Below are 26,342 nucleotides of genomic sequence, written 5' to 3' on the forward strand. Positions count from 1 at the left end.
TACAGTAAATGCATTAGAAAATCACGGTCACACCAAATGTAAAGCGTTAGAATAAGACTGCTATGGTTGAGAACGTGTTCTTCATAAAAATGAATTCAACATGGCTTTCTACAGAATTGACCATACCTTCGTACCATAAACCAGTTGAGTGCGGAACATAGATCTGAATGAAATACACAAGGTAAGAATATATCAAGGATTTGCATTTTCTGGTCTCATTACGACCCAACCACTGTCGTTTTCCTATTTGAAAAATAAAGCGACTGCGTCTATTTTTTCCATGCAATGCGGCGCGTGCTGGCCTAACATAGATGCGTGTTTTTGTATCTAACATTAAGAAATGTTATGATAACTGCATTGTGTAGTACTGGGTTGAGGATATTGTCATTTGATGACAAAAGTTGTGATGGTAGAGTAGCCTAATTTACCCGTAGAGGACTTACAGTGAGGATGCTTAAATCCAATCTTGCCCTATAAACAGTTAAATAATAAAACAATATATTGCCTATATTTATTTGTTTCAAACCAGATATACATTATTGACACCTGATAACTATAAACATAGTCGTTGTTTGCAGCATTGATAATCAAATCCTCAATTAAAAAATATTTTTTTAATTATTATTATTCCGAATATATAACTAGCCTAGCTTTACAGCTTTGGCTGTAAATTAGATCAAGCAGTTTTAAATTGAACAGTGTCTGAACCCTGGGTTCCAAGGTTCCAGTGTTGTCAGCAGTGCCTGTACGTGCAGTGTAGGGAGGTGTGTATCCTATTCTATTTTCAGACATAATAGCTGTTGAATAATTGATTTATATTCAACCAATCTGGTGACATAGTACATCTGCTATATTAGAAGTTAGGTTTTTCTGATATAGATTTATACAATGAATGGATCTGATTAATCATTTATGAATCATTTGAACCTCAGTCCAAAACAGAGGATTCTTGTCGAGACTGTTGTGGTTACAAATGTTCTAGCTACATATGGATATATGTTATTCTAGATCTGGCCTGTGTGGCCCTTTGCCCTTGTCATCTAGCACCACAGAACCTAAACTTGTCTGTAAACAAGTTTGTATCTCTGTACTTGTCTGTGTTTTTGTGCACGTGTTTGGGAACGTGTGTGGAATAAAATCAGTGTTTTTTAAAGCTACTTCATACATACACAGGAGGTTATTACCCCAGTGGCTTGAAAAGTGTTTTGAAAGCAAGCGTGTTCACACGTGTGACTGGAGCCCTCTTGATTCTCAAGAAGAGGGAAATTCCATGAAACCAGGGGGTTAAACCGACATCAGAGGATGGAGCATCTGGTGGGAGAGAAGGACTACACAGGCCAACAGCCCCACTGGATGATGTTGGTCCTTGGAGTTATCAGTGCAGATTAGGAAAGGCCCTGCGGCTGTCCTCGGCTCAGTCACAGCAGCAGCCGTAATGCTAATGGACCAGCGTGACGCGCAGCAGAGTAGGTTGGGACTCCCACACAGACTGCAGTGGTGGGCTGCTGCAACTGCATGTCATGGCGACGCACAAGGATGCTGCTAATTTAGGACCGGCTCGCATGGATATACGAGCTCATCCCTCATGAGTACAACGTGACAACAACAATGCTTTGAACCCTACAAGTTGTTATGTGTCACCGGCTTATTTCCCAATAGTGCACCCTATTTTGCTCCGGTATCGTTTGCCCTACATATCAATGAGGGAATAGGATAGCTATCTCTACAAATTCAAAAGAGACGTTTATGTTTCTGTCACAGATATGTAAAGCAGTGGCTAAGTGTCAAGAGACTTCAGCTATGTTACACCAGCAGGCTTTCCTCCTACATACACCCATGTACGCACACATGCACACCGACTCTCTCTTTCTCTCACTGTCTCTTTCTCTATGTAGTTTATATTTATTTATATCCCCCCTCTCTCTTTCCCTCTTTCTGTCTCTCTTTGTCTCTCTTTTACTCACTTTCTCTTTCTTGCTTTTGTATAACCCCTTTCTCTATTTCTCTCTCCATTTTTCTCTCACACTTTCTGTCTTCCCCATCTTTTCCCTCTCTCTCTCTCACTCCCTCTCCCTCCCTCCCTCTCTCTTTCTCTCTCTCTCTCTCTCTCTCTCTCTCTCTCCCTCTCTTTCTCTCGCTCTCTCTCTCTGTCAGAGCCACAAAGCTCCTCACGACAAGAGTAGTTGTGGTTCCTGTTCCCCCATTTGAACATAAACCGCAGTGATTGGGCCGGCCCAGCCAGTCAGGGCGAGTAATCTGCTGTTTCAGTGGCTCTGTCTGCACTACAGTGGCATGAGGGCCCAGCCTGTTTTGTTGTTTGTGGGTTTAAGGTTGGTGTACGTGCAGTTTTGTGGGCATGTGTGAAGCCCTCTGTGGCCTTGCTTGTGACAAGGGATGTACAAATAACATTTGATTTGATTTGCTGCTCCACTGGAAGTGTCAAGGCCTTCTTGTACTTGACAAAAGTTCCTCATGGCTGTTCTATGAGGGATTCACAGTGCATCCGCATTATCCGCATTATTTTTATATGATGAAGAATCCTGTTGCTCTGAAATAGAAAACCAATTCAGGAAGGGAAAGCGACAACAGGGCTTCTTCCAATCAGCACCTAAAATGGATGATCTCCTCTGTTGACATAAATACGAGAGACAGACAGTACATTGGGGCTGTGCTTCAGGTTCTGTGCTGGTGCTTGGTAGTGGTTTTGCCAAAGGCTCATCTGTATGGATCAGTGCCTCATGAGTCCTTCAGGAGAGAAGGGCTAATCTTGCTGCAGAAGAAGGAGTCCATCAGTCAGGACTCTCGCTTTCACGCTAATTCAAGATGGAAGCAAGATGGGGAAACTTGGCTAAGCTCGTGTTGAGCTCAAAATCATTTTGGATGTAGGCATCTGTAACCTGTTGGCTTAATATCATATTTTCATATACATAAAGCTTACTGTTTAATTAACAGATTAAAGGGCAGTTTTTCAGATTTAAACACAGGTCTGATGTTCCTGTGGCTTCGCTGTCTGTTACATGGGCAATTGCAAAATCAAAAGTTGTACACAAGAACGGACATTGGACAGCGGACATTGATGCTAATACTTTTTTATGGGCACTTTCAAGGCCCAATCTCTCTCTCGGATGTTACAATAATGCCTAAACACACTACTTTCACATACACACCTCTATTATGATCCCTGGAAATGTTTTCCCTGTGTGACTGCCCAAATATTTACTACCCAGTGGTAGTCTCTGTGAAGCACTCAGTTTAGGCACTGACCTCAATATACCCGCTGGACATATATTAGTGTAGGATACGTAACTCGTGTTGTCGACTGTTGTCCTTCTTCTGTGGAATTAGAAGTGGTTCCTCTGTGGATCACTATCTAGAAGCTGCCAGGTATTGTAGTTCAGACAAGTAGAGTAAGGACTCAGCTAGTTAAACATTGACATGGTTACAGTTGGCAGTAGTGGAGCTGGTATCACTGGCGTGCCAGAAAGGAAATGTGTATTTGTTGCCTTTCAAATGGACAAGGTAAAATATCTGACGGTCCCTCTTGATAGGTAAGGATTGAGAATTCAACTTTTTTGTTATTAAGCTTTTCTGACAATAAAGAAGTTGGTAATGGTCTTGTGAGAAAGTGGAATCTCCGTCATCTGCTCTTGGTATTCGGTCTCTTTAGTTGGTAGTTGACGACGTCAGACTCCTTTCTGAGATTGTTGCTGTCTCTCTCCCCTCCTCCACCTCTTTATCTTTGTCTGTCTGTATCTTTCTCTGTCTCTATGACTCTCTGTTTCTTACTCTGTGTGTGTCTCTCTCTCTCTCTGTCTCTCCCTCTGCCTCCTCCTCTTCCTCCCTCAGTGGTGTTGGGTGGTCATGGAAGCCTTCAGCCTGCTGATCCTCCTCATCTCGGTCAGCAGTTTCTTCACTTTCCAGTGGCTGTTCCACCGGGTCAGTCCTGGGATCTCTTCCAGGGTCAGCAAGGGCTTCCTCACCCTCAGCGACAAGCAGAAAGTCGAGTGGAACTCAAGGTACCAGCCTCCATTACCCCCAGGGACGGTTTTCACAAAACACTCTCTTCCGTTTGCCCTCAGTTAGGTTTGTTTTTTAGTTTTGCATAGTACACTAAGTTAAGCAAAGTTGTGCATGGTATACTACATTTAGCTGTAGTATTCTGTAGTATAAACTGTAAAATATGTGTCATATTTACCCTTTTATTTAGTCTTCTTATTTGAATTTGGACCATTTGGTTTTACGTCTCTGGGAGTCACTGAGAATCTGTAAATATATTTGTGAGGTATAGGCTCTCAACTGTTATCAGGATGTACCTACTCTGTAGAGGACAGTGGTATTGACCTAGTCTGTTAACCAGTAATAGGATGACTTTGAACTTGGCGTCTGTTCAGCCAAGGTCAAAGGTTACCTTGCAGACGTCACTTAGTTCCATATATGCACCTCCGGCTTTGACTTTGTTATGGTTTTCCATACAAGGCCAGAGGAGGAACGCTGTAGCATACTGTACCCTAGGAGGAAGGAATTCTATGGAAACTCAAATCAAAGCTTTTTTCCTCCATTGTATATGTCAGTCTGTGACCTATTTGTGTCGTTCGTTCGACCACCAAGCACCAGGCTGTGATAGACTAATGGTCGAGGCCTGTTATTAATAAAGGTCTGTAATAAGTAAGTAAGGGTCTATGTAATCCCTTGGTTGTTTATTCTTCCCTATTGGAGATCATCATTACAACCAGTGTTACTCTAATCTCAGTCCTGAACAGTCATTTCCCAAAGGGCTCTTCTCCAGTCCTTGGAATATAGAGTTTTGCAGCATTCAAAAACTCCACTGTACTGGGTAACATGGAATCAAAATCAGGCTTAGCTTCGCTGTGGCCATACATCAGCAGATATACCATCTTATGAAAAGATTGAGGGGAGCCAAATATGAAGCCTATTTCAGAGTGCACATTTTTCCTAATTATACATTTGGAATTAAGGCATGTTGCCAGATTTGCGATCCCACTGAAAACCCTGCAGTATAAATTAAGACATTCATCAAGCACTTTTAGACCTGGCATACTTTGTTTGTAGAGAGACTTGACCCTCTAACAAACACATCTCCTTAGTTTATTAGGTCCACTTCTACTGCCAGCACTATAGCAAAGTAGACCACGATCCATCTCTACCTGCCACTGGCCTTCCTGTTTAAGACGAGTGATGCATGCTGGATGTCTGGATGCTAGCTCTGATACAGGTTGACTGACAGGTGGAGGGAATAAGTGTCTGTCTGTCTGACCCCTGGACAGTGTTTCATCTGTCACTCTAATTAGGCTGATTCGGTCTGCTGTGTTTATATAGTTAACATATACAGTGCACATAAATGCTTCGTTTGGGCTTCTTGAAAAGGTATGTGTGGGTTTTTACAAATGTGTGTCTCTGCGTGCGTGTGTGTGTGCTTTTTCAGGACCGTGTCCACGCTTCATGCCCTGGTGGTCGGGCTCTTCTGCCTCTACATCCTACGCTTCGATGATGCCATCAATGATGACCCCGTCTGGTGAGAGCCCGGCTGTCAGCAGCAGTGCATGATGGGAACTCTGGCTCTTCCCCTGCATGTTGATGAGTCCACTACTCCACTTCAAAGAGTCTCTTCCACTGACATAGTTGCTGTCCTAGTAATATGAGATGAACCATGTGCTTCTGTGTCACCAGGGGAGATCCCACCCTTGTGAAGATAAATGTTGGCATTACTTCAGGCTACCTCATATCTGGTGGGTGCTCTTTCAGTCAGACTAGCCGACACTCAACCTGTGTGTGTTTCAGTTATTTTCTAAACACCTCAGTTGACCCTCTCTCTCTCTCTTCGGTTCTTGTCACCCTTTTCCAGATCTGCTGCTGATATTTTACTATTGGAAGGCGATAGGAGACAAGTTTTTTGTAGTTCACCACCTGGCAGCGTTATATGCTTACTACTATGTACTGGTGAGTTCCCTGTTGTCCAATAGCAGAATGGGCAGGCAAGATGGGGAGACGACCATGGCTGAACAGCGGTGTCCTGTGATGCTGGGGGGGGTGCCGGATGAAGCGTCAGGATGCTGATAACATGGTAGTTCTTTCTGTACCGCTGTCCTGCTAGCTGCACTGGCTTGTGGTGCTAATCCTTGGTTTCACAAGGATTTTTGAATATCATTTTGTTAGCTGTCTGTCTAATTAATGCTAATTAATGGGAAGTGATGAGCATGGAAGGTCCTTGCACAGATGCAGGAACCTCTTTTTCTTTCATGCCAGGGCAGTGTAACTGACGTGCCTTTGAGAAATAGTCAGTTTGAATTGTATCATGTTGGTAACTATTGGAAAAAATGTAATCCTGTTTTCAAATAACCTACCATGTGAAAGTATCTCTTTGAAATTAGGCTGCAAGTGCCTTGTTTTGGTGGTAGCTAATTGCTCGGATAGAAGTCACCTAGTTAACGCTTAGATCTTGAGTTAGTTTTAGCTTTGCCCCATTCAGTTGGCAGTGCCTCAGTCAGTCTTTCTAGTACAAGCCTCTAATACTGCTGAACACATCCAGTCCTCCAGAATAGTCCGTCAGTCAGGCCTTCCTTCGGGCTGCAGCAAGCCTCCAGACCACCGCTGTTCACCCTTGGTTCTGAGTCTGTGACCCTCTAGGTTGCTGGGTTCTGTAGCTGACTGTTATGAAAATGACGGTGGTATTTTTTGCATGGAATGTTAAATGATGGTAACGGAGACACCACCACACATTTCCCCCTTCCTTCCTTCCTTTCCCTCCCCCCTTATCCCCTTCATCCTCCGCTCCCTTCTCTTAGCCCTCTCCACTCCTCTCACCTAACCCTAACCCTAACCTAACCTTCCACTCACTGCCCCCTCAGTGGTGTGTGGAGATGGGCTGGGCTAAGCTGGGCTAAGTTGGGCTGGGCTGGGCTAAGCTGGTCTGGGGTAAGCTGGGCGGGGCTGGGATGTGCTAAACTGAGCTGAGCTGTGTGCATGTCACCCTTCCTCTGCCTGCTAGCATGCTTGTGTTCCAGGGTTCAGGCCTCCTTCTCGCTCTAACCTTTCCCTTCACCTCCACCTGCGTGAGACTGCCTCACCCAGGGGCCTTTCACAACTGTCATATGTTATTATGATTCTTCATCATGGCCAGACTCATCATAGTTGTAAGAAAGGTGTACTCAGGGCATATATTCAATTTCTGTGAATAAGTCTGCGATTGTCTCCTTTATGTATTTTCAAAATGTTGACAAAGAAATCTAGAACAATGTTTTGATAAAATATTCTAGCAATAATCAATTATCGGGAATTAGACCATACTGTCACTGGAACTTGACTGCATATTCAGACTTATACATACTTGAGCTTGACAACCTTTCACCATGATTCATATGGCCATTTTAACTGTTTATCGAAGTAGGCCTAACTATTTTGGCTAACATTTGGATGTAAAATATGAAATTCACGTATTTTTTTAACGTGGTTTTGTATCCAACCCCCTTCTGTTGTATGTTGTTGTCTCATTAGTTTGTTGAGCTGTTTGCTGTCAAGTCCTGTTCATTGTCATTAAGGCAAAATCTAAAAGCAAGGATTTTGTCTTCCTGTTGCAGGAGTACACCTCTATTAAGATTTGCCTACTTGGGGATTTATTTTGACCTTTAGTGTCTCATGGGGAATCAATTGTTGTCATGACTAGTCTGGTGAATCTGTATGCAGTTTAGTAGGACTTGGACACAGATGGATGTGTTTGTTGGGGGGGTGAGCAGGCGCCCCCGCCCCTCCCCCAGCATCTTCAAGAAGTGATAGTTAATCTGAAACGTCAGCCTTGTCAAATGATTTGTATGATGAAATAGCACTTGAATCAGATTGCTGTGTGACTTTTAAATGCATGTCCTACTTAATTCTGACTCTCGAAAGACTCCCGGAAGTGTCACTAATCTGTGTGTGTCTGTCCTTCTCTGTCCTCTGCTAATATGACTTTAACCTATTTTGTCCCACTTCTGACCACCTTCATGCAAAAACTACCAGATTCAAGTTAAGTTGGGTAATAAAAAAGACCAGGCTTGAAAGATTGAGGACAGGGTCCCTTGCTGTCTTGTTTGCTGATATTGCTGTTGCCCAACACTGAGCAGAAATGATGCCCAGTAACAGTATGGACTTACCAGTACCTAGAGGTACTAGCATGCTAATGCTAAAAGTTCATAACACTGCCTATGCCAAATGCCGAGTAAGTATGTTTACCCATATTGGATCTTTTTTTTCAGTCTACAAGATAAGCTTTCATCATTTGTTTACGTTTGCTATTTCGATCTGAAAGAACGTCTTGAAATGTTGAATTGAAATCGTTTTTAGGATCATGTGGGCAGTTTTGAAGAGGAAAAAACAGGAATGATCTACTGCTACTAATGTGTACGACCCCTCGGCTCTGCATGACTAATAACAGTTTATTCATCAGGTGGCTGAGTTTGTCTGTGTTGAAAACCCCTGTGTGCTATGATGAGCTTTGATTGGCACTTTGAAAGCCGGGCGAATTACTGACTGATTGTTTTTGTTGCTGTGTATGTTGTTAATGGTTCAAATAGACCCAACCAGTCCTCTGTGTTCCTGAACTCTGAAATGTGGCACCACAGATCAATGTGGCTGCTTCTGGGTATCAGCCATTTGTTGTGGAACTGACTCAAATTGACGAACATTTTCTTTGCTCTCTCTTCCTTGTGTCAGAAAGCAGGTGAAAGTGAATTGCGGTGAGGGATAAGAGGAGGAAGCTGCGAATTATAGTGTTGCGTAGGACTGCCAGAAAGAAGCTCCCTTTGCAAATGTCTGTTCACGCAAATGTCTCTGAAGTTATATCACAAATTAAATGTACCCTCAAGAAATGAGGGTAAGATGACCAATGTTGCATCTGAAAAATGAAAGGTTCTATATTCAGAAAGGGCTTGCTCTAATTGTGGACCAGAACCATGTCCTCTTAATCTTAGCTCTGGCTCCATACAATGAGATGTGAAAGAAGTTGAACATCTTGAAAAGAGCATAAGGACTTGGATCCTAAAGGCGTACAGTATTGGGTTTCTGTCAACACATACTGTACATGATATTGATTTAAACACAGGCCTATGGTTAACAACGCATCCACATAGGGCCTTAACAACACAAACGTACTTTTATAACGGTTCTATTGGATCAAACACTTGCTTTCTGTATCTCCGTTGGGACACTTCCTTTTTCATTGTCCTTCTGTTTATCCTCTTGTGTTCCCAGGGTCAAGGAATGTTGCCTTATTTTGCGAACTTCCGTCTTCTTGCGGAGTTCTCTACTCCGTGTGTGAACCAGCGGTAGGTACCCTTCACCAAGGACATTGCCCTTTGGACCAGTAACTGAGAATTGCTGTTGCAAACACTGGGCAGGACAAACCTGCAGATGAGATCAAACCCCAATTAACCTAGATTTGTTGTAGGCCTACGCTTCTCTTTGAACTCTGACCTGTTGAAACATTTGCAGGACCCCTAGAAGAACCCCTGCGTTTGCTGGTGGCGTCACTCCCCGCTAATTGACGCTTTCCCCCCTTATACTCGCTGTTGTTTTTCAGCTGGTTCTTTGAAGTGTTAGGCTACCCTAAGTCCTCCAAGCCCAACATCGCCAACGGGGTTGCCATGGCCGTCGTCTTCTTCGTGGTTCGGATTGCCGTCATGCCGCTGTACTACAGCCGCATGTGGTCGGTGTACGGCACCGAGGCCTTCTACCGGTTGCCGTGCAGCGGCCGCGTGGCGTGGATCTGTTCCAGCATCTGCCTGGACGTCATGAACACCATGTGGATGCACAAGATCGCCCGCGGCTGCTATCGGGTCATGCTCTCGGGCCGACGGCCCAAAAGCGCGTCGCAGGAGAACGGGAAGGCGGAGTGAGTTTGGAGAGAAGGGCGAAGCTGCCGTGCGGACGACCCAGAGCTGTGCTGTCCCTCCCCAGCGCTCCGTCTGATTCCTACCCGTTTGTTTCAGAGGCAACCCACTCCTAAGCGAAAGCCAAGTACAATCAGTGGAGAGGTGTTTGAAACGGGACACCGTGACTCTTTTGGGAAATTGTTTCGAGTTCACGGGAGATGTTGAAGGAGATGAGATCCGCCTCTCCGATAGATAAAAGGGCCCTTAAGCGATACTTGGTTTTCATGACCAATGATTTTTGTGTGTTTTTTGTCACAAACTAACAATGTCTTGTAATATGACGGTTTTCCCAAATACATAAATGAGAAAGCCAATTGATTCAGCGGACTTCCAAAAATAAATGTACTTCCTTTTTTATATTTTATTTCAGTTGCCTAAATCTTAGAGGTATTTTACACAGAGGAGTCCTCTGGGAGTCCCATATTTCACCCTGAGCCTGCAGGCTGAATAGATTCAACCCAGCTAAACCCTCATCTCCCTCCCTTCCGTTTACTCAAAAACGTCCGGATCCGGAACTGAGAGAGTCTGGCCCAGGGTCTCACGTCTGTAACGGGTGAAGTCAGATATAAAATTCCAGGGGAAAGGCTGCATGAGTGGAGACATCTAGCTTGTGTAGTTGGGGTGGAGGCAGGGACGGCCCGACCCAATAAACAAACGAAACATTTGTTTAGGGCCCCCCCCCCCAAAAAAAAAGAGAAAGAAAAAAAAGAATTGCCAATCAAAAGGGCCCCATACACAATTTTTGTTTTGGCCCCCCAAAACCCTAGGGCCGGTCCTGGGTGGAGGTGTGAGGGTTCTGTTTGAAAGAAGGATTCTATTGTTCATACTATTTTACTAGCACAGATTATGATTTTACTTTGTCCCCAACGCTCAAGTGTTAATATGATAGTAATTTCATGTTGTACAATGTACAGTGACACATTTGCTATAATGTGCAAATACTGTTGATGCTACAATTGTTTAGTTTTTTTCGTCTATTTTTGCCTTATACCTGAAGTATTTATTGCGTGCTGGGCATGAAATTCAATATTAATCTTGTTTACAACAATTCTGTCAGCAGTTTCCAGTTAAATAATTGTTATTTATGTGAAGAAGTTATGATTTTTCTTTTTCACTCAATGTGAAGGCAATGCCTTTGATCAGTTTTAAACTAAGAAGCACCTGCACCATGTTGTATTACTGTACTACTCTTCACACTCATTCCTACATATTTATTCTCTCAGAAGATGTTTGGCACATTAGCAGTGTTTGTGGTATAACTTGAATAGGCATACATTGACAGGGTTTCATAATTGTCATACATTATAATTACTTTAATTGTCTGCCTTTTCTGTAGGCCTAATCTAAGTAGCCTAGCGCACATCAACACACATTTTCTCTTATTCTGTGAATGGCAATTTTAACGTTTGTGGCAAGATACAGTGAACTGTTTAAGTTCAAATGTTTTACTCTGCACACTTTTAATTACTTGAACTCAGACTTTTATTTTATTGTGTGTTCAACATATCTTTTGGATCGTAGACCTTGGCTATGCCAAATATGTTTAGAGGAACTCAAAATTGGTCCTTGAATCTTTCAGCAATCTGTTTGTGCTTAGCTGCCTTCTTAAATCCATCGAATTGCACGCTGATGTTGTTACGGCTTATTCGATGCAATGTTAGAAAGTAATTTGGGGCATTTTTTTTTTACTTTACATGTCCGTGGTTAGTGGTTGTTTTACGTTTATACAACACAACAGTTTTAAAGTGTACAATAATAGTAGGCCTAATGAAAGGTTTGTGGAGGCACTGTGCTTGAACTGTCCTTTCAGTGGTAGTGTGAATGAAATCTACTGTAAAACAGTGTCGAAGAATTCTCAATCAATTAAAAAAATCTCGTTTTTCCAAGTCCCTCTAGTCACCTCACCTTTGGTATGTGTAATGCTCACTGGCAGAAAGAAATTGTTTTAAAAGCTAGAAACACAATGTTTTTTGTGTTTTTTTAACACTTGTACAGAAATGGAAGCGTCGCGCGACAGCCGGTAAACATCGGCAATACAGATATGCATGGTAAACTATATTCATGCGACCTCTAGACGTGCATGCGGTACTGCATGGGGATTGCACTGTACACTAAATTTACAAGCTGTAGTTGTGTGTCCTGTTTCTCTGATGCTGGATATGTAGTTTTACCCATGAGTATTCTTCTGTACTGTATGAAGCATGTAATCCAGTGACGATGGGGAAGAAGATCGAGAAACGTTAGGACAACACTAGTGCCCGGCACATACATTTCCTATGAAGCGAAATGATACTTGAATATTACATAATCAGCCAAGTTGATTAACAGTATGGGTACAAATGTACATATCTAGGCTATATATTGCATTTACATACAATAGTCTATATTTATTCCTTTATTAGGGATGACCCATAATGACAGTGACCAAATCAAGTTGTCTGTAATTTTCTATTTAGTTTGGCAAAACACCAGTACCACATTCCGCATATGAATGTACTTCAAATGAAAGTATGAAAAAAAGTATGAAAGTTCCAGGACCTCTGATTTAGCCTTGTCCTAAAAATGCCAATTTATTGCCAAAAAGGTATATGTTATTTTATAATGATGATGAAAAAACTATCCAAATAAAATGCAACTTGTCACTTTACTGAATACCCAGCAAAGAAAGAATGCAGATTGAATTCACTTCTTGCAGGACAGGGAATGTTTACATATAGTCCAAAACAGTCTGATGTTCATATTTGTTATAATGTCTTAATTTTACACTTAGTTGATGCCATTTGCCTCCGTAAATATGCAGAATTACCAGTGTCAATAAATACATAGAATAAACGTGTTTGCTTCTGTCTATCATTTGACTAATAATAGCAAAAATACAATATCACATAAAACATTTGAGTTTCAGAAATCAGTCACGTAAATAAATACAGCATTTAAATATCCTTTTACATTGTAATCTCAATGTCACATTGAAAGAGGGCAAAATAACATGTGTTCATTTAAAACAATAAGGCTATGCTACCACAGAATAAGCTTGTTTTAATCATCCATCTAAACAAGATCCATTTTGTATCGAGTGGAGTTTGACAGTGACTAGTTTTAGCATGCCTGAGATGTATCTGTCGTTATAGCAGCACTGGTGTGGGCTCCAACAGGTACTTTCTCATCTGCAGAGTTAACACATCCACAAGCAAGGTTAAAAGTGCAATGGTATTAATTGTGTGTGTGTGTGTGTGTGTGTCACCTGTTTCTGTCTTCTTCTGGCCTGCATCTCTTGCTGCTGTTTTAGTCGCACCTCCTCCAGAGTTAAACACCCGCCTACACACACACTCACACGCACACACACACACACACACACCTTCAATCCACCTTGCAACGACATTAGGCAGCTATAAGATTAATAGGAGTCGCCTATCCATGCTTTTGCATGTGGTAGCCTACCCCCTTGTGCCCATTACTTATATTACATCAAATGTGAAGTGGATCATGGACACGTAAGTGCGTCTGTCCATTTAGCGTTTTTATTTCTAGCAAAAAATCGCTGGAGGGCGCTTCATTTTAGCGCGTCATTCTAGACCGCTAACTAGTAGTTTAAACTAGGCTGTTTTTGTAGGCTATATTCTCGTATAATTTAAGTTATCAGCTACTTATTAACGGACGTTTTCTACTCTGATTGTTGAGTGGCTCCCCATCTGAAAAAAGTGACAGCGACAACACCATCACCTTTCTGAAAAGTTAAAAGATCTTAAACTAGAAGCGCTCGGAGCGGCCGCATAAAAATGTCAGAGCGCTCAACAACAACAAAAAAAGAAGTAAATACCGATGCTGGGTGCAGCGCTTACAGGAAGTCGAATATTCTTTGCTCATTGGAAACAGTTCAAGACGCGATATGGAAACACTCAGCCTTTGGTTGGTTGGGTTACATGTGTGTGCGTGCCTCACCGACACTGCTTGGATTGATAGACACATAGGCCATCGCTCTGCTCAGCCGCAGATCCTCCAGAGCCGCTAGCTCCGCCTCCGCCTCTACATAGCCAACCAACGAGAAGCAGTTGATAGTATTAAGTAATACTAATTACGAAATAATCAAATCATTCAATTAGAATGTAAGATGACCCAAGGGAAAAATACGATCAAGTGCCATAATAAACGTACATTTCTATTAGCTGTTGGACTAAATAGCGAGCCTATATCATAAAAATAATAAAAGTGCTCACTCTTTTGAATTTCTTTTCTTTTCTTGGGATTCGGGGGGATGACCGTGAAAGCTTTGTGGCTGAGAAAGAAAGTATAGGCTTACATTTCCTTATCCGTCCAACAACATCATCCAGCAAAACTAGCGCAACTTGACCCCAGCACTCTGCTGTGACCCATTCACTATTAAAGCCTATGGAGCCATTCATACCAACATTGACATTAATAAGTTTTGCTTATCAGTATCTCCTCCTACTCCTAAGGTGGCTAATGGTTTAGCAAAAAAAAAGTCACAATACCGGCAGCAGGCCTGCGGGTGGTAGGCTTACGTGATCACCGGCAGATGGTAGACCTTGCTACCATCCGAGCTACAGAACTTGCTTGTAAACATTCTGTCTAAACAATCAATATAATAATATAGTGGTGTGTAGCACTGCAGCACATGAGTAGGTTTGTCTGGTAGGCCATAGGCATTTTACTCTCACCTCTGAACTCCATAATATGACCTCGTTGCCCGCTCTTTCTGTCCCGGCTTTGTAACAGCTTCTTCTGACTTGAGGGGTGATTTCATTAAGATGTCAGTTGATTTCGGAGACGTTGCGGTGACTTTTTGACCCACACGGGGTTTAGGTGCTGTGGATATTGACCTCGCCCTCCTCTCGCACTTGGTCTCACCCACGATTCTCAGTTTCTTGCTGGGTTCACTGCCGTTATGTATACTCCTTGGACAGCTTGACGCCCTCGTTTTACGCGGACATGTCACTTTCAACTGAGACGCTGGCTTTGTTTCGGCTCTCGTAGGTCTATTTTTTACTTCCAGGGTTGTTTGCGTGTCCACCGGCTTCTGTTTGATAACCCTTGCTGATGACATTGTGTCTAAATAAAAAAATTAAAGTTCAAATACCAACGCTAAAGCCTCACCTGGACGAGTAATTGATACAATTTAAGTCACATTTTCTTTCATCAGGACTATGCGAGGATTGTGCCAGTGAAATTCAGGTCTGACGCGCTTGACGACCATTTGTTGACAACGAGTTGGGTTCCGTGCCGCGCGCAACCTGTCAGGGCTGCATGTTGAATCGGTTTAAACTGCACGATCCATGATCCGATTAATGCTGACATGAAAGCGCAGAGAATGCTGGACAATGTAGGCCTGGGATATCTGTCTTTAATCTGTAGGTTTAATCTGGAATCAAGTTAAATACATTTATCCTATACGTGAGATATGAAGTATAGTCACAATAAACTCAAAATGAGCACATTGTAGTCTATAAGAGAAGGTAGACACACACACACACACACATACATACATACATACACACACACACACACGCACATAATCATAGTGGTAGGCAATGCAATTGAATAAAATGTATCCGCCCTGAATAATACTGATGAGACGGTCCTCCTGCACTCTGAGTGGTGCTGTCTCTCCTCGCGGTGTAAGTCGACCGACACAAGATACCGTTTCTCCCGCGGACCGACTGGGCCCTACAGCCTCTACCCTGGTCGCCCCGAGCGGCTGCGTCCTACGCGGACCCGGCAGGTACGCAGGTGCTGGGGGACACGGGTGATAGTCTAATTAGGAACCGAATTACGGACTTTTTATTACTACAGTCTCACATACACTGATGTACACAAATGGCGTTATACGCTAAATATGGGTTTACTGCATCAGCGAAACGCTATTTTAATTATAATTTTCATGATAACAGTTCCAAGGCACTAGACATACTATGGCTATAGGGTTACAGTCTATATTCCAATCGTAGAAAAAAAGATGAAAAAAGACGTTTGTAGGGGGCTGATGTTGTGACGCGCTATAGGCTAGACGAGTCTTCGTTACACCCCTTTGCGCTCATAGACTAGGAAGTGAGACCTGTTAGGTTTCTTTAGGCTTCGCCGCTGTTCTTGTTTGCACTATTTCGCAGTCGTTCCCGACTAACGTTGACCAGCATCAATGACAGAAGAATAACATGTTATATTATATTGTAGGCCTACACAAGACAGAACAGCCCGCGACGCATCTGGTTTTGGGTACGTAGACTGAGCTTTTGATTAAAGAATTTCAGACACTAAAACAATTGCAGAAGTGGTTTAATGGTTTGTTTGATACACATGTACGCGGTAGTTCGCTGTTTTTAAGTTTACAGACCTGCCCAAACGTTTACGCGTATACTCTAAACCAGATGTGTACATCTGTCGCGCGTGTTCGGTGCACCTGCTGGTGCGGGGATGGTGCATATATTTCTGCTACAATGGAGTGCTGCTTGCTCAGGTGTAGTCGCCATAACTGTATGAAAACAGGAGATCCTAGCATAGCCAAAACTATCGCATAGCCTACTGTAACTGTTACGAGCATACTAAAAAGCACATCATCTTTGTTTGCGGTCTGACCTGCGTGGATTTCGGAAGTAATGAAGCACACATGTAATTCCTTATGTGAAACGCAGGTCGGGTTTGTGTGTCTTTCCCAACAGTGTGCTAAACCATTGCAGTATGGAGAGAGACCTCATCTCCCAGACCCAGCCTGAGCATGGAGGAACCAGCAAGGAGTCCAGCGGTGGAACAAGCTTCCAACCCCTGACTTCTATTACCACTCGCATCTCAACCAACGCCACAGGGACCCCCATCCCTCCAAGACTCACCCCGAACCCCACCCTTAAACCTCCCACCCTGACTCCCATCTCTTCCTCCCCTCCTCCTCCCCTCACCCCTGCTCCCTCCTTCCCAGCCTCTCTCACCCCTAAAACAGCTACCCCTCCAGCACTCATTCCCTTTCCCCCGAAACTCACCCCCACTCCCAACCTTCCCCTCCCTACACAAACTCTACACCTCCTCCCAACCTCCGCTATGGTGACCACCCCTCCCTCCTCTTCTGCCACGTCTCCCCCCCTGACTGCTTCTCCCCTCTCTCTCACACCCTCCTCCGCCTCAACTCCTATCACCTCTCTACCCCCCTCCACTGTAACCCATAACAACGTTAACTCCTCATCCCCCAAGACTTCCTCCGTCCTGACCAATGGGAAAACAAGGCCTTCCCCCACACCAACTTCTACTCCAATCACACCCTTTCACACCCCAGCCAGTCCAACTGGCAAGCAGGTAAGCAACCGCACCATTGTTTCACACCCACCCACCCACACACACACACATGCACGCACGCACACACACACTTTCACAGTTATCTTTGGACTTTCTATCATTTACATTTCTGTCTGATTGTTACTATCTACATGAGCAACGTCTACACATGCACATATACACCAACTGTTCATTTTGACCTGTAGTATGACAGGTGAAAATAAAGCATAGACACAATTTCTGTCATGTGATTGTGTGTCTGGTCTACATCAAACAGGTCTACACTTTGTTGCATTTTACTCTGTATTTCGGTTTCCTCTCGTTTCCTCTCTCTTCTCTTTGATCTGTCTTTCACACTCTCAACCTCAGCTATATCATGTCTATAAATATATACACATATTTGCATATGATATAGCTGAGATGTTATCAGCTACATACACACAAACACACACCTATTGTTTGTTAACAAAGTCCTTTTCTGATATCTGACACTATCACAACTCTTCATCACTCCATCACTCTACCATTATTTATGTTGTGCTTGCTGTCAACCATGTCGTTCTGCATGTAGTGCTCAGTCAGAACACAGTCATACCTTCAGTTTGCCTTTTTAGATGATGGTGGTGCTTCACTTCTGTTGCCATACACACAGTATAAGTGTAAATGCATTTACATGCGTTGGATCAATGCACTTCTTATGGTGAAAGGCTCCTACCAAGGCTACCCTTCCTTCTTTTTCTCCTGGGAGTTTTTCCCTGTGTTCTTTGAGGGTTTTAATTTGATTTAGGTGCAGATCTCTGGGCGTATGTGAAGCCTTCTGTGACACGGCTTGAAAAGGGGGCCAAAAAACCCTAACATTGTGTATGATTTTCTCTGGATTTGATCTTACCCTGCCCCTCTCTTTCCCCCCAGCTGTCTGAATCCCATTCCCTGGGCTCTCCCAGGCCTGTGCCGTCCAATCAGAGCACTCCGCCTGTGAGCAGGGTGTCCCAGAAGGCCTTGCTCCTGGGGAAACGTCTCCAGAGCTCCAGACGTGATCAGGTGCTGCTGAGGGCTGAGATGGTAACACTACACACACACACACACTAAAACACATCACACGCACACACTAAAACACGTCACATGCACACACACCAAAACACATCACACACCCACTCGAACATGTCACACGCACATACAGAAACACGTCACACACAGAGAGTTTTAACAACGAGCAAAGATACACTCATACGTAACAGCCGTGTCCTGTTCTATCTTTAGTGCCGTGTCCCTGTGTTTGTCTTGGCTGAGTCAACCCCACCCCTCCTCTGCCTGCTGATAGCAGATGTTTGCTAACGGCTTTGTTTAAAAATAAATTAAAAAAAGATTCCGCCATGCCCACTTTCCACAATCCTTCACTTCTCTGCTCCTCTCTTACAGCGGTCTGTCTCTCATTTCCTGTTTCCTGTTCCTCTCTCCTCCTCTCTGGCAGCTGATTCTTACCTCCGCTATGCGACCTGTCCCTTCCTCCTCCTCCTCCTCCTCCTCCTTCTCCTCTTACCCCCGTCCTGCCTCGGCCCAGGTGAGCTCATACAGATGGGTGTTTGTTTACCCATCCTTATGTGTGTGTTCTGGGTACTGTACTGGGTTTGTAGATACTTCACTATTGCAGTGTGTAACTAATTGAGCCCTCTCTCTCTCTGTCTCTCTCTCCCTCTGTCTCTCGCTCTCTCTCTCTTATTTAAATTTTAGGTCCCTATATGTTTATTGTATGCACCTTCCTGCCAAAGCAAATTCCTTGTCTGTGCAAACTTTCATGGCGAATAAATCCCATTCTGATTCTGATTCTCTCTCTCTCTCCTTCAAACAGCTCCAGAATCTAACCCTGAGGCCTCCTCCTCCGGGTACCCTGAACATCCCCTCCTCTCTCCGTCTGAAGCCGCCCTCCTCCGCCCCCCCCCCCTCTTCCTCTCCCTCGGCCCCGGACGCCCATCTTTCCCCCTCTCAGGCCTCGCCCGCACCCCACTTCCACGGCGACAGACAGCCAGACCACACCAAGCCAGCACCTCTCAGTCCCGCCCCCGAGTGAGTCACAAGCTCCAAACACTGGACAGGTTTTTCACGTTTGTTTTGCATCATCAGAAAAAGTTGATAATTTAGTTTCCTGTTTTCCTGTTTCTTCTCTTTGTCTCTGTCTCTGTCTTTGTCTCTTCCTCTCTCTCTCTCTCTCTCTCTCTATCTCTCTCTCTCTCCCCAGCTCTCTATTCCTCTGTGCGTTCCGTCCCTCTGAGACCCAGACTCCACTCTCCCAGCAACTACAGAGCTGTGCCCCCACGACAGAGCCCCGCCCTTCGACCAATAGCTGCTGCCACTGCCAAACACGCTCCTCCCATGAAAAGACTGTGGACTGGACTGGCAAGCTGTCCATCATCTCCGAGTCTCATCAGCCAGTCTCAGCACATCTCCCTATCTAGCTCCCATCCGCTGAATTCTACTTCCTGTTTTGAGAGGTCTCCATCGGCGGCGAGGCAGCTGCAGATCATAGCCCTCTCCTCCGGCCGCCAATCACAACCCTCTAATAGTGCACATGCCCATGCCTCTGTCCAATCACAGCCTTCTGACAGTGCACATGCCCATGCCTCTGTCCAATCACAACCCTCTAATAGTACTCATGCCCATGCCTCTGTCCAATCCCAGCCTTCTGACAGTGCACATGCCCATGCCTCTGTCCAATCACAACCCTCTAATAGTGCACATGCCCATGCCTCTGTTCAATCACAGCCTTCGGTCCAGGACTCTCCTCAGCTCGTTGGCGAATCACAGAGGACTTTAAGTGCTGAAAAATACAACCCTCATCCCCCCAAAGCCCCCGTGTGCAAAACCCCCTCCACCCTGCCCTCAGCCCCCTCCACCCTGCCCTCAGCCCCCTCCACCCTGCCCTCAGCCCCCTCCACCCTGCCCTCAGCCCCCTCCACCCTGCCCTCAGCCCCCTTCCCCCTGCCCTCAGCCCCCGCTCTGCTGTCCCCACCTGCCCCTTGCCTCCAAACCAGCCCCCCCAATCCCAGTCAAAAGCAGAAAGAGGAGGAGGGGACAGAGGGAGCGAGGGAGGCAGCAGAGACACGGAGAGAGAGCCACAGAGTGAGGGAGGAGAGAGAGGGGGCGAGGGAGGCAGCAGAGACACGGAGAAAGAGCCACAGAGTGAGGGAGGAGAGAGAGGGGGCGAGGGAGGCAGCAGAGACACGGAGAGAGAGCCACAGAGTGAGGGAGGAGAGAGAGGGGGCGAGGGAGCGCTCTGGGGAGGACAGAGAAGTCGGAGAGATGGAGGACCACAGAGAGAGAGGGACGACAGCGGAGATGGACGGAGAAAGAGAGAGGACAGCGGAAGACAAGGAGGACCAGAAGAAGGAGCGTCCTGGAGGAGAAGAGAGGATGGAGGGAGCGGAAGATCGGAGGGAAACATGTCAAGAAGACCGAGGGGGAGAGTGGATGGATGTGGACCGATCCCACACACAGTCCAAGTCTCAGACGGGTTTCCCACAGCAACACTGTCATGTCGAACCAAACAAGAACCAGGACAAGGACCAGTGCAGCACCTCCCCGAACCAGACCCTGTTGGACCCTGCCAAAAAGACCCAATCGATAGACAAAGTAAACCTCTGTGAGAGCCTGTCAGCTCAATCTGACAACCTATCAGGTACGAGACCATGATCTGGATGAGTGGCAGTGTTTACAGGGATGTTGCCTCCATAATGATACATTACATAATGTGTCTAATCTTCGCTAACCATAAACCTCTCCCACCTCTTATGTCTGTCATCCTCCTTCTGTCCAGCGTTGTCCAGTCTCTCATCTCAGTCTCCCCCCTCCTCTCCCCCCATCCTCCCTCCTCCAGACAGCCCTCCTCCCCACCTGCCAGCTCTCTCCACCCATCTGTCATCCCCTCCCAGCCAATCGCAGGCCCAGCCTGAGACTTTCAGCGAATCACAGCCCGGGCCCTGGGCACAGAAGGTGTGGCCAGAGGGAGGTAGGCGGGTCCTGACTCACCTGGTGGAGGGCTTTGTGATCCAAGAGGGGCTTCAACCGTTTCCGGTGAGAACAACACACAAACACACACATACAGAGCCTTTGCGTTCCAACAATCAGGTGACTTGTGTTTCTGTGTGCAGGTGAACCGCTCGTCCCTATTGGTCCAGGAGGATGTGGGCGTGACCCAGAATAGTAATGGGGCCAATGGGGTGGAGCATGTCCCGCTGACAGACACGATCGCCCCCCCCTCCGCTCATTCATCCGATTCAGACGAAGAGGGCGGGGCCACGGATGATCCAATGACCTGTGAGAGTTGACCCCTAGGAACCATCCTGCTTGACCTTGCACTAGAAAACACAGCTGTGTTGTACGAGGTCTGACTACTGTCATCATCATCATCATCACCTCTCTGTCTCTCTCTCTCCCTCACCTCCAGTAAGGGCGGGTCCCAGAGAGAAAAAGGCGGTCCTTTACTGTCAGTTCTGCGCAAAGAGAGGCCACGCCCACAACTTTATGCGTTCCAAACGTTTCTGTTCCACTGCCTGTGCCCGGGGGTAAGCTGGCTAAGGCATAGGCCCAACACACACACACACACACCTACTCTGACCACACCAGGAAGTGGTGAGGTGTTGGGTGGGCAGCCATTTACACTAAAACAGGATGTATGAGATTGAAACTGAAACAGGCGAAAATTTCAGCACATTTCTAAGATTGAGAAGAAATCTTTCTACCGTTTCCCTCCCTCCCTCTCCCCCAGGTATAATGTGGGTTTGACCAAGCGTCTGAGGGCACTGAGTGCAGGCAGCCGGGCGGAGGGCCGCAGCTCCAGCTCCGGCCTGAAGAGGGCGATGTCTGTCCCTGGGAAGCCTCTGCTCCTGAGGCTGGTGAGTCACGCCATCCGGACCTCCTCCCTCGCCCAGGGAACTCCTCCCAAGCTGCTGACTCACCAGAAAACAGAGAAAAGGGCCTTCAAAGTGTCTCCTTTTGGTTGACTTTTGAAATGTATTTCTCATATATTTTTGGCCTTTTTAGACAGAGACAGTGGAGGTTGACTGGAAATGTAAGGGAGAGAGAGAGAGGGGTGTAAACTGTCCCAAAATACATCAGTCTGCATGTCCCATTCTCTCATGTCACATCACCAGCCGCGTGACCTCTGGAGTGCCCATCGCCATGACCACAAGGACGAGGAGGAGGAGGATCCTGCGGTCTCCATGACTACCAGGCTGGGGCGACGCGCCGGCAGGAGGAGGGAGAGGAGGGCATCCGAGCCGGCGATGACCTCTGAACCCTGCGTGACCTCTCTCCTCCGACCTGCCCAGTGGAGCGTGGAGCAAGTCTGCGACTTCATCAACACTCTGCAAGGTAAACAACACGCGCACACACACATACTGCATATCCACACTTACACACATCATGTATGCCTTTACACACATACATATACACGCATACATACACAGACACACACACATGCATATACACATATGCACATATACACACACACACACATATACATATACACACACAGACATACATAAAGACTGCCAGGAATATAGAGTACACACACACATACACAAATGCACACATACACACCGTGCAGTGCTTGGTTGTGTGGAGGTTGTTGTAATGTTAACCTGTGTTCCCTGTGTTGTGTGAAGGTTGTGGGGAGGTTTCCGAGGCGTTCCGGCTGCAGGAGATCGACGGCCAGGCTCTGCTCCTCCTGACGGAGGACCACCTCATGACCAGCATGAACATCAAACTGGGACCAGCTTTGAAGATCTGCGCCCACATCAACACTCTGAAACACCCCTGAGCATGGGAGGGAGGGGGGGGGGGGACCGAGGAGAGGGGGTGATAAGCAGAAATAAAGTAGAGCCTCCACAACTGAGAGGACACAGAAGCCAGGAACAGTTCAAAGGTGAAACAGCAGATAGACTGCGAGACACAATGACAATAGATTTGCACATATTGGAGAGGTTATGAGTAGTGGGTGGCCTAAAGTGAAGGATCTGATGTGGAGATGAAACGAGGGGGGTGGAGAGATGAGGAGGAGAAGAGACAGTCCCTGTCCTGGACTCTTCACTATTCACAGAGATTTTTTCTAATGTATCTTTGTGGATATTTTACAATGCAGTTTAAGGATGTTATTTCGTGAAGGACTATGAGCATTTAATATATACATTTCCCTAACAACATTTTTTGTAGAGTGTAACAGTTCAAATGAAAAATCTATTCTATGAGAATGTTCTAAAACTGTGTTGAGGAATAACGTAATTCTAAATGAAGAAAAAAATAGAGTGATTTATATTATTTTACTTGAATCCACTTCCATTTATTCAATGGATGCCGGTAGAGAACAATGTCGTTAATTGTCACATTTTCATTTTATTCTGATTTAAATAATAAACGAAATATTCATAAAAATTCATGAAATTGATTGAATGCAGACTTACATTATGATATTCCGATGAAGCATTACGCACCACTAGATGGCGATCGTTCATCGGGAACTTCCTTTCCTGTAATCCTGCTCAACCATATGACAACGATAAACCAATGTTTTTACCAGTTTTGTGAGAGGGCTGGTGCTGCTTTTTATTGTGTGTGCCTGTCTGTTTCAAGTTATGCCCCCTCTTTGCTTTGATTGGCTTAATACTTTTGCTGAGATGTTGGGAGGGGGGGATCTTCTATAAATCTCTTTCAGAGCATTTTTTCTACGAGCTACTCAACGTGAACAGTAACTCAGTTAGAACAAATTCTTCAATAGGCCTGCGTTATTGTTGTTATAGTCAAGGGAAATAGAAATAAAGGGACATTTCTTTTGAAATTAGTCAATTAGATTTTACTCTTCTTTATTAATTGATTCAGATGATCATAATTTTTTTTACTGACCCGACATTAACTTAAATAAAAAACGTATACAATATTTTCGTTGGTTGTGCGCAAAGGACTACCATGGTGCATTTCTTCAGTCAAGTTAGCGGCAGCGCGGTGAGCTGCGCGGGCTGGGTCGGTGTTATCATCGCCACCGCAACCAATGACTGGGTGCGCACCTGTGATTACACCGTCGCCACCTGCATGCGAATGGATGAGCTGGGCTCGAGAGGTCTCTGGGCAGAATGCGTCATCTCCCCTGCGCTTTACCACTGTGTGACCCTCAATCAGATCTTAACTTTACCAGGTGAGATAAACGTCTTTCTACAGCACTTAATTTTCCATCCCTCTCTCCACCTCCCTATCTAAAGCCGTGTGTGACTTAAAAAAAGAGAGGAAACAGGCAGAGTTGGAGTGGAACAACAGTAATACTGTTGTATCCTCTTTCTCAGCCTATGTCCAAACCTCTCGCGCATTGATGATCTGCGCGTGCCTGCTGGGGCTTCCTGCCCTCGCGCTGGTGATGATGGCGATGCCGTGCGTGAGGTTAGAGAACGAGACGCCACGCGTCAAACATCGCCGCGCCATGATGGGTGGGGCACTCATCTTGATCATGGGTGGGTAAGACACACAGACACACACACACACACAGAGGGAGAAAGTGAAAGGTGAAGCCCGGACATAAACTGTTTATTGTTAGTTCAAACATGATGGATACATAAACACCTTAATTTGTGTTCATCCCTTAAGGGAACCTAGCATATAGTATGACTTTTATAATCCTAACCCAGTTAGGAGCAAGTTCTGGTCTGTTCTCCTGACAAGCAGTGAGAGGAAGGAAGGTAAGGGTTCATCACTCTGGACTCATGCTTCCTGTGTTGGGCAACACAGGTAGTGCCTGTCTGTCAGCGGCCAGAGAGAGAGAGAGAGAGAGAGAGAGAGAGAGAGCTGCAACTGTGGAACGCACATACACACGTGCGCACACACACACACACACATACAGACAGAGACACATTCACACACATACAGAGCTATCACATGTGCTCGTGACTTATATCCCTCTCGCTGCCTCCACCCTCCTCTCTCTGCCTCTCTCCCCTTTCACTCCTCTCTCTGCCTCCCTCCCGTCCCACTCCTCTCTCTGCCTCCACCCTCCTCTCTCTGCCTCCACCCTCCTCTCTCTGCCTCCACCCTCCTCTCTCTGCCTCCTCCCTCCTCTCTCTGCCTCCACCCTCCTCTCTCTGCCTCCACCCTCCTCTCTCTGCCTCCTCCCTCCTCTCTCTGCCTCCACCCTCCTCTCTCTGCCTCCACCCTCCTCTCTCTGCCTCCTCCCTCCTCTCCCCCTCCCCTCTGCGCCCAGCCGTTTGTGGGATTGTGTCGACCGTCTGGTTTCCCATTGGTGCACATCACGACGAAGGCCTGATGTCGTTCGGCGGGTCGCTCTACGCAGGCTGGGTGGGCTCCGCTCTCTGTGTCCTCGGCGGAGCCATGATTCTCTGCTGTCATGGGGACGACTCCTCAACCCTCCAGCGAAGGGAGAACAGTTTCTACTACTCCAGACAGGGGGCGTCCGCCACATGCACCCCTCTCTCCGCCACGGAAAACCACGGCAAGATCGCACACGTGTGACGGCGTGACTCCACCCACTGCACAGCCAATGTCTGCCTCTTCTGACTGTCATAGTACACACTCTCCAGATCTGAAATCGACTTTTATAGTAGGCAGGATGCAAATCTAAAGTTGATTTGTAAAGTATACAGTGTGCATACTGTGTCTGAAGTCTAATGTTGTGGTTTATACTGTATGCATGTCTAAAAGTGCCTGTTTCCTGATTTTTTATCCTTTTGGATCCTTAAACACATTGCTCAGCATGACCGTGACTTTACAATGACCTCACTTCCTGCCAGACAAACAGGAAATTGGATAGTGACATGCCAGTCGACTGATTTTGTCATCGTACTTAAAGCATAAAAATACATTCTACAACCAAGAACTATCAAATAAAAATGCTGTTAACATGAAGCTGAAATGTGACAATAAAAGGTTTCTATATATTTTTTATTAGATCAAAACACTCAAATCACTCTCACTCTCTGCAATCACACATTTCACACTGTCTGACAATACAGAATTTGTTATAATAATACATGAATGTACTCTCTCGCCATAATTTATATCACAAAAACATATTCAACTACAAACCCAAAAACCCTTAATCTGTTTTAAATGGTCTTGATCTCATTCAGAGAGCACATTACCAGTTAT

The 26,342-nt window shown here is 45.6% G+C and overlaps 3 protein-coding genes across 3 annotated transcripts; all 3 read left to right on the forward strand.

Annotated features, from left to right (window-relative positions):
• The first annotated feature begins 3 nt into the window (after positions 1 to 3).
• tlcd4a (TLC domain containing 4a) lies at positions 4 to 12,582 on the forward strand. The gene is made up of 7 exons (XM_067251601.1): positions 4 to 181; positions 3,847 to 4,016; positions 5,444 to 5,533; positions 5,689 to 5,747; positions 5,864 to 5,958; positions 9,244 to 9,317; positions 9,572 to 12,582. Exons 2-7 carry the CDS (start codon positions 3,862 to 3,864, stop codon positions 9,885 to 9,887), a joined length of 789 nt encoding a protein of 262 aa, XP_067107702.1. The 5' UTR covers positions 4 to 181; positions 3,847 to 3,861; the 3' UTR covers positions 9,888 to 12,582.
• A 3,006-nt stretch (positions 12,583 to 15,588) lies between these two features.
• Positions 15,589 to 23,021, forward strand: si:ch211-230g15.5 (polyhomeotic-like protein 3). Its single transcript, XM_067251774.1, is given in 14 exon segments — positions 15,589 to 15,663; positions 16,113 to 16,154; positions 16,598 to 17,222; positions 18,114 to 18,263; positions 18,673 to 18,762; positions 19,051 to 19,140; positions 19,142 to 19,265; positions 19,438 to 20,874; positions 21,073 to 21,269; positions 21,347 to 21,512; positions 21,643 to 21,760; positions 21,964 to 22,090; positions 22,349 to 22,568; positions 22,862 to 23,021. Coding segments are annotated over 12 exon segments (3,480 nt in total). The 5' UTR covers positions 15,589 to 15,663; positions 16,113 to 16,154; positions 16,598 to 16,616; the 3' UTR covers positions 23,017 to 23,021.
• Positions 23,022 to 24,158: 1,137 nt separating this feature from the next.
• Positions 24,159 to 26,114, forward strand: cldn11b (claudin 11b). The gene is made up of 3 exons (XM_067252051.1): positions 24,159 to 24,384; positions 24,530 to 24,694; positions 25,438 to 26,114. Exons 1-3 carry the CDS (start codon positions 24,159 to 24,161, stop codon positions 25,704 to 25,706), a joined length of 660 nt encoding a protein of 219 aa, XP_067108152.1. The 3' UTR covers positions 25,707 to 26,114.
• The last annotated feature ends 228 nt before the right edge of the window (positions 26,115 to 26,342 follow it).

Source organism: Osmerus mordax, chromosome 15, assembly GCF_038355195.1.
Source record: "Osmerus mordax isolate fOsmMor3 chromosome 15, fOsmMor3.pri, whole genome shotgun sequence".
NCBI lineage: Eukaryota > Metazoa > Chordata > Actinopteri > Osmeriformes > Osmeridae > Osmerus > Osmerus mordax.